This window comes from Triticum urartu, chromosome 6A (genome assembly GCF_056163025.1).
Source record: "Triticum urartu cultivar PI428250 chromosome 6A, HENAU_Tu73, whole genome shotgun sequence".
NCBI lineage: Eukaryota > Viridiplantae > Streptophyta > Magnoliopsida > Poales > Poaceae > Triticum > Triticum urartu.
In genome coordinates, this window is record NC_141878.1 from 403,048,427 (window position 1) to 403,056,886 (window position 8,460).

Here is an 8,460-nt window from a genome sequence, read left to right on the forward strand (position 1 = left end):
GACCTGCACCGTGATTTTGTCTCGTCGGCGAGGGTGAGCCGGACATACTATGTGGGGCACCTCCGCACCATGGCTCAAACAACGTAGACATTGAATTAGAGATTTGGGAGCGACAACGGTCTAGATCAGAGAATAGTCGGGTTGGGGTTTAGGGTGGCGGAGAGGTGGATTTATAGCCGGCTGTATAAGCTGGGATTGGGCGGCGCAGCGTATGAGGCCATGCATGCTAGTGGTGCTCCTACTACAAGTTTCGTCCACGCTATAATTGATTCATCTTCTTTGTAAAATGCAGACTCTTCAACTTCTTTGCTAAAATGCAAACTGCTTCTTTTCGCGAATACGCGCGGAGCGTATCATTCCATTGATAGAAGGGGAGAACAAACAGTGGCGAACCTCATTAAGCGTACACTGAAAGGCGCTTATGAGGTCGCAATGAGCAGGGAAAGGGGTTGCTCAGCCCGCATACAACAAAATCAGGTTACACCAATGATCGAACTAAGCCCTCGAGCACCGGCGTTAGCCCACATGCGAGCTTCCTCCTTGATGTCATGAATCAGGACGGTGGTAGAAGGGGTTGCGTCGTCGAAGATGAGGCGTTGCGATGCCTCCAGATGCTCCATGCAGTTAGCGAGACGAGGGAGGCAAGGCCTTTGCGTTGGCCTGTCGAGGAGTCATGGAGGGCCACAACCCACCAGTCATAGAAGTCCATGGTGCCGTCCGGAGGGGGCGTAGTAAGACGGCACCAGGATAGGATATTGTACCACACAATGCGGGCCACGACGCACCCCATGAGAAGGTGGTGCATCGTCTCTTCGTTTTGGTCGCAAAGTGCACAGGCGGCATTGTGGGGTAGACCATGGCGGGCAAGGCGAGCCGAGGTCCAGCATCGGTCGAGGCCGGCAAGCCAGAGGAAAATCTTGATCCCCTCCGGTGCCCAGGGCTTCCAAGTGAGGCTCCAAGTCGGGGAAGCAATTGAACCTTGGAAGAGCGTGAGGTGGCAAGACTTGGCGGAGTAGGTACCGCTCTTAGCCCATTTCCAGTGGATGGAGTCCGATGAGCTTTGGAGCGAGATACCACTAAGGCGCCGCCAGACCTCCACGTACTGGATGGTGGACTCCACCCCCAGGGCCCCTTGGATGTCGCGGACCCAGGCCCTGCCAGGGATTGCGTCGGATACAAGCCGGCGGGTACGGCATCGCTTAGGAACAAGGGCAACAAGGGCGGGGGCAATCTCGGCGATGGAGGAGTCATCAAGCCAAGGGTCAGTCCAAAAACGACATCTGTTGCCATCACCGAGAGTCCAGGAGGTCGAGGCACAGAAGATCTGCCTCACATCGGAGGCAGCGGGCAGGTGAAGGTGGCTCCAGGGTCCCGTCGGGTCGGTGGCCTGGAGCCATAGCCAGCGTGCGCGCAGCGCGATGCCAGTGCGTTGAAGATCTCGGATGCCGAGGCCCCCAAGTTGCCGCCGCCGGCACACCCTTTGCCAGTTAACGGGGCAGCTGCCAGACCTACCGTCCTTGCTGTCGTGCCATAAGAAATCCCGAATGATGCGGTTCGCCAACTTCAAGATTGTGGGGCAGAGTGCCATGGCGAGCATGATGTGCACGGGCATCGCCGTGAGGACGTGTCGAACAAGAGTGAGTCTCTCGCCACGGGAGAGAAGCGAGGCTCGCCAGGAGGATAGCTTCCTTGTAAGGTTGTCGATCAAGGGCATGAGGGACGAAGAGTGGATCCTGCGAATCGAGAGCGGCAGTCCAAGGTATTTGACCGGGAAGGAGGACACTTGGCAGGCAAGAGTTGCGCCCATCGCAGTTGTAGCCTCATCAAAGCACTGAATGGGGGTGACCGAGCATTTGGCGTAGTTGGTGTGGAGATCGGATGCCGCCCCGAAGATGTGCAGGATGGCCTTGACGGAGGTCAGCTCGTTCTCGTCCGGGTGGCAGAACAAGACAACGGCATCTGCGGATAGGGAGATGCTCGAGGCAATCCGCCTGGAGGTAAGCCGGCGAAGAACTCCCACGCTAACCGCATACTGCATGAGGGTGGTAAGCGCGTCAATGACCAGGACGAACAACATGGGGGAAACAGGATCGCCCTGGCGCAGCCCCTTCTCATGGAGGACCGGTGGGCCTAGTTTCCCATTGATGAGGACTCGAGTCTTGGTCGTGGAGAGAAGAATGGAGATCCACTCACACCAACGTGGCCCAAATCCGGGGTGTTACAGGGTCTCGAGCAGGAAGGCCCAAGAGACGAAGTCGAAAGCTCTAGGAATGTCCAACTTGAGCATAACTCGCGAGGCGCGAATCTGATGGAGGTATCGAGCTGTCTGTTGCACCAACAGGAAGTTGTCATGAACCGAGCGTCCAGCCACAAACACGCTCTGGTTCGTGGAGACAAGTTCACCGAGCCTAGGAGCGAGGCGAAGCGATAACACCTTAGCAAACAGCTTGTCAACGAGGTGAATGAGGCTGATCGGCCGGTAGTCGAAGAGCGTTGAAGCGTCGGCCTTCTTAGGCAGAAGAACAATTAGGGCTTCATTGAGCTTCTGGAAGCCGCGCCCATTGCCAATGAATAGCTTATCAAAGGCCTCGTAGAAGTCAGCTTTGATGATTGGCCAACACGAGCGTAGGAACTCCGAGGAGAATCCGTTCGGGCCCAGTGATTTGCCCGTGGGGAGCTGCTTGATGGCATTCCAGAGCTCGTCCTCGGAAAAAGGTCTCTCAAGCTCGGAGAGGTTCAGGGTGAAGGGACGCCCATCGGTAGAACCAAGGATGCCCGTGAAGTGCTCAAAGGCTGCGCGAGCCAGGCCCTCCTCGCTGGGGATCACATCATCCCCAACACGCAGTTCAGCAATGAAGTTCTTTTGTTGCCTATGCGCGGCATGGATCTTGTAGAAGGCTGAGTTGGTTTCCCCATCCCAAAGCCAGGCAAATCTAGTGCGTTGACGCTGAATTGATCGCTCTAGGGAAGCGAGACCCAGGTAGGCTCGCTTAAGCTCCTGGCGGAGCCAGGTTTCCGCCGGGGAAAGGGGGCGAAGGTCCTGCGCGGCATCCAGGCACGCGATGAGCTCGCGAGCAATCATCAGCTGAATTGTGATGTGGCCTAGCTTCTTAGCGCTCCAACTCTGAAGATGCTTGGTCGTAGCTTTGAGACGAGCGTAGATGCGCCGGAACAGGTCTGGGTCCAGGGGCACCGAGGCCCAAGCCCCAGTCACCACGGCCTGGAAGCCCTCAAGTTTGGGCCAGAAGCGCTCGAAGTGGAAGCGTCTGGGGGCCCGTGAGCGCGGGGTGCAGTCGACCACGGGAGGGCAATGATCAGAGGTCGTGGAGGCCAAGCAACGCAGCATGCAAGCGGGGTGTGTCGTCTCCCAGGAAGGGGTGCAAAGCACCCTGTCATTACGCATAAGCATTGGGGAGTCCTGCTCATTCGACCATGTATACCGCCGGCCGTGAAGGTACATGTCATGGAGTTCCATGTCCACAACAAAGCGCCAGAAACGGTGCATGATGCAACGGTTTAGCCAATTGTTGTTCTTGTCATCAGCGCTAAGGATCATATTGAAGTCTCCCCCGAGCAGCCAAGGGTCAGCGATAGTGTCACGGAGATCATGAAGCTCGTTGAGGAAGCTGATCTTCTCGGTGTCGCCTTACGGTCCATAGACCCCCGCAAGCCACCAGTGTTGATCACCCAAGAGCGAGCTCATTAGGAGCGTGACGTGGTGGTCACCAATGGAAGGGTTAGATAGAGTAGCCAGTGCATGTTGCCAAGTAATGAGAACTCTGCCACGGGTGCCGTCCGCGGGGAGGAAGAAGAAATCCTAGAAGCAGGGGCCTAACGTTTCACGCACAAGATCCAACGAGACCAAAGAAAGCTTTGTTTCCTCAAGACAAACGATACAAGGGGGGAAGCGGAGAGCGCGGTTTGGACGGTCGTACGCTTCGCGCAGCTATTCAAGCCGCGGATGTTCCAAAATACAATTTTTTGCTATCCATAGAGAGGGGGGCCTGGGTGGTGGCGCAGACATCGCGGCCAAATCTCGACAAGGCGTGGCTCGGCCTCCGGCCTGGTTGACGGCACTATGCTCTCAAGCAGTTGTCGGGGCACCGACCAGCCATAGAACTCCGCGAATGCCTGTACAACGTCAGCAGTCAGAGGCTTGGTGAAGAGCTTGGCATACTGCTCCAGAGCCTTGGCAGAGGCCGGCTCATCGTCTTTGAGAATCCCAAGTCTACGAAGGAGGACGTGCTTCGCTTTAGTCTTAGAGTCAAGGCCCCGGTCCGCCTTAGCAATCCGATCACTCCAGCGTGGAGTGAAGTCAATCGGGATGGCCCGTCGTCGACAGGGTCCAGGGGATGGGAGCAACGCTACGGTTGGGGCTTGAACGGCCTCGATGAATTGCTGGAGGGGAGGGGTTGGTGGCGTGTCTTGGACCGTGGCAACAGCTAGGGACTCATGCATGGCCTGGCTGGCAAGCACATCATGTGGGGCATCGTACCCGGCGCTGCATGGGGGCGGGCTTTCCCCATGCATGGCACGTGTGGCAGCAGCAGGAAGCGCCAAACCAGGTGGGCCCGCGAACGAGACATCCCCATGCATAGCCAGGCTGTCGGGGGGGTGGTGGCCAAGGCGCAGATCCCAGGGCTCCCGACAGGATCAGAAGCTCCAGTCCCCAACGACCGTGCGGGGGAGACAGCAGTTGGGGATCCAAGGCCCGACGTGGGCGGGATGTCGCCAATCAGCAGCAGGCGCGGAGGCATTGGTGGTGGGCCATGCACAGAAGCCTCGCACGAATCCTCGATTGGCGCAGCGACAAGGAGTTGATGGACTGGCATCGGATCGCCCTGGTGCGCGGGCCCAGGTGCCGGGCAGCCCGATGATTGGGCAGGGGCGGCGCGGGCGGGAATCTCCTGGCCGTTCTCAGCGCGAGCCAGCGCCGGGTTTCAAATTTTGAAACTAGTCCACGGCGCGGACTGCCAGGTGCTTTGGCGCGGAGCGGTTGCTTTATCCAAAAGCAGCGGGTAGGACAAACGCTGCTGAGGTGGTGGCCTGGCATTCTGACTCGGGGAGGAAGGGTAGGGGCCCAGCAAGCCTTGGTATCCATGGAAGGGCGGGTGGCGGCGACCGCGGTGATGCCGGCCACCGTGGGCAGCCCCAGCGGCGCCGGAGCCAGGGCGACGCGGCGGAAAGTCATGGCAGCGCGGCCACTTAGGCGGCAGTGGAGGGGAGTCACCGGCGTCATCTCCGTTGGTTCCCCCACCATCAGAAACCGGCCTGGAAGGCGGCGACGACGTCGGCGGGAACCTGTAGTCTTCGGCCTGGGAGACATGGATCGCGACCGAAAACCATGCCAAGGTGAGGGCAAAACGGCTCACACAGTCGATCGAGGCATCGAGCGGCACGCCATCGTCCACCGGAAGAAGCAGCTCGGATGTCCGAGGGATGGGGTCGGGGTTCATCGTCCATATGCCGTGAGGCAAAAGACGGACATGTCACTGCCACTGGCAGTCTCAGGAGCAAGTGCCTCGATCATGCATAACGGTGCGAGGAGGGTCTCGGCCGAGGAACGATGCCAACCGTGGTCTGGAATCCCGGTAATCTCAATGAAGATGCGCATGTAGGCGGTGACAAGCTCGGCGCCGGCGAGGTTGCCCCATGGGCTGAACAGCAAGCGGAACTTGCGCGTGCGCAGGTTCGTCGCAGCGACACGGGCACGGATGTCGCCGGAGCGGAAGCGTACCAGGAAATCCTCGGGATGGCGGTGCACGAAGAAATCGCGTGCGTCCGGGCCATGTCGCGAGGCGATGGCCTCCGCCACCTCGGAGCTGGAGACGCGGGTGCGGTTGCCCGCGACAGTGACGATGCGCGCACGGCCCAGGGCCGCCTCCGCATCGCGCACCTCGACAGACAGCGGCATGTAGCAGATGGCTCCGGCCGGGCAGAGCGAGGGGTGGCCGAAAAAGGGCATGGGGCTGCGCACGGAGTCGCGGGAGTTGCCAATGGCGGACACCGAAGGAGCAGGAGAGGTCACCGTGGCCGGGGCGGGCGAGCCAGTGTCGAGAGTTGGAGAGGGCACGCTGGCGGACAGGGGCGAAGGGGCGGCGCCGGCACCAGAGACGGACCTAGGGGAGGCAGGGCGGCATGGCCCCACCAACACTGGAGGTCGAGGACTCCGGTGAGCACGGGCGTGGGCGCTTGGCCGGGGGAGCCACGACAGCGAGGCGGGGGCAAGGCAGGGTGCAAGCGCGGGCGATGTGGCCGTAGAAGCCACAACGACGGCAACGCCAGTCATGGCGGCACTTGGAGCGAGGGTGCCCTGGGTAGCGGGACTTGGAGAAGACGTCGGAGTCACGACGCGCCGGAGGAGGAGGAGAGGCCGGGCGGCACGGCGGGGCGCTGCGATGGGGCCTCGGCCGGTGCTGGCGCGGGGAGCCGAGTCGGCGGTCACGGCGGCCCCTGGCAACCAGGGCGCCTCATCAGCAGGCTCCTCCACCGGGAGCACTGGCGGAGCTACTCACGGGCAAAACCGTGCCGTAGCCCGCCCAGCAAAATTGCCAAACTTTTTTTAATACATATGCTCAAAGCCCAGCCCACAGCCACATAGCGCACAGCCCATAATCAATAGCGTCATGGCCCAAAGCCCCAAAAGCTCAGTCCAATAAAGCTGCACACCGCACCCACCGCTCACATCCATCCCCACCCCCTGTTCGGGGACTCCACTAGGACGACTAGGGCACGGCGCCGGCCGACGGCAGAGGTCCGGCTAGTCGGAGCTAGCCCCTACCCTTCCCAGTAGCAATCCATCCCGCATCCCAGCATCCTCCATCTGATGTGGCCGCAGTAGCTGCAGCGGCGACCCGGCCAGTGGCGATCCGGCAGCAGCAGCAGCAAGCAGAGTAACAAGCAGCGGCTGCTATTGAGCTGCCGGTCCTTGTGACGAATGACCACTCCGGCGTCATTGCCGTGCCGCAGGTGACCCAGACATAGGTGAATTCCTCTCTTGATTTGTAGAGTACAGTAGTATGTAACAGCACAGGTGACCCAGGATCGGAAAGCTGATTTGTACCATGAATCCATGATGACCATGACTGATGGTAAGCTACTGTGGCTTCTTTTGTTTAGTACTAGTATATATTTACATAAATATGTGTGTGCATCTTCTAATCAATGAGAACAAGTATGCAGCTCCATACTGTCTATGCCTACTGAAATAGTATATGGTTCAAATTTTCATATTTTTTTTGTGCTCTTCATTAGTTTGGCCCGCCCAGTTTTTTCATTGTAGCTCCGCCACTGACCGGGAGCACGCGGTGGATCTCCGAGCGCGGGATCCGCCTGGGGCGACCACAGTCGCCGGCACATGGGAAGGCGCGGGCTCGTCGCAGAACGCCTGGCGGTAAGAGCGGAGCGGGCTCACCGAGGGCGGCGGGCTATCCTCCAGCCAGCGCAGCTCACGGAGACGGCCCCCACCAGAAGGCGCTGGAGATGACATGCCCCAGGAGGCGGGCTTCGGCTGGTGGACACCGGGGCCGGAGTGGCCGCCGGCAGTGGCTTGGGGTGGGAGCGGGGAGCAGGTCCGTCGTCGGCCTGTCGTCCTCCGCGACGTGTGTGTTTGTGTTTCAGGCCTCGGATCGAGAAGAGGTTGTCCTATCGATTAGCCTACTTTCATCCCCGTTGGTTTAACTTGTCTGCAACTGGAAATTGCTTAAACTTCTCTGCTAAGTGCTGCTGAATGGCTTGCTTTATATTTTCAATAACCTGGCCGTATTTTCGACATGCAGATCGATTTTAGTTGCACTGCACAAAAGGAACATGCGCTTAGCTATGTGCTTTAGAGATATATAAATGGCAGCAACTATGGACTCATGTTTGTTTGTCTGCCGCAACATCCTATGTGAGGCGCACGGGTATCATCTTCTCAACTACATTCAATAAAGGAAAAAAAAATATGCTAGTTCCTCTGTTTCTAAATATAAGTTTTTGTAGATATTTCAACATTGCATTGCATAGGGATGCATATAGACATGTTTTAGAATGTAGATTCACTCGTTTTACTCCGTATGTAATCTATGTTAAAATCTCCAAAAATACTTATATTTAGGAACGGAGGGAGTATATTACTTGCATGCATTAACCAATTTTTGTTTGTCATACAGGTTACTTATGATACCCGTCAAACATATATATAGAAGTGACATCGCATTTCAAGATTTGTAGACTGCTCGAGATGACTAGGCGTAGATACATAAGTTGGTTGTGGACTTGTAAAACTTTTGTACTATGTGAACGTCATTGTATTACGTGAACTTGTAAAACTGCAAACGAATAATAATGTGTATGCCTTTGTACTTATGTATTTCAGTGTTTTTTATGTGAATTTCATTAGCAGGGATGGGTACCTAATGAAGCTAAATTTGCTGCCTGACCCTGAAATACACATGGTCGTTACAGAAGCAGCCGAAA

At 57.6% G+C, this 8,460-nt stretch overlaps 1 protein-coding gene across 1 annotated transcript; it reads right to left on the reverse strand.

The window, feature by feature from the left end:
• Positions 1 to 2,218: 2,218 nt before the first annotated feature.
• On the reverse strand, positions 2,219 to 3,475 carry LOC147965410 (uncharacterized). The gene has a single exon (XM_087530449.1). It carries the CDS (start codon positions 3,473 to 3,475, stop codon positions 2,219 to 2,221), a length of 1,257 nt encoding a protein of 418 aa, XP_087386575.1.
• Between the last annotated feature and the right edge of the window lie 4,985 nt (positions 3,476 to 8,460).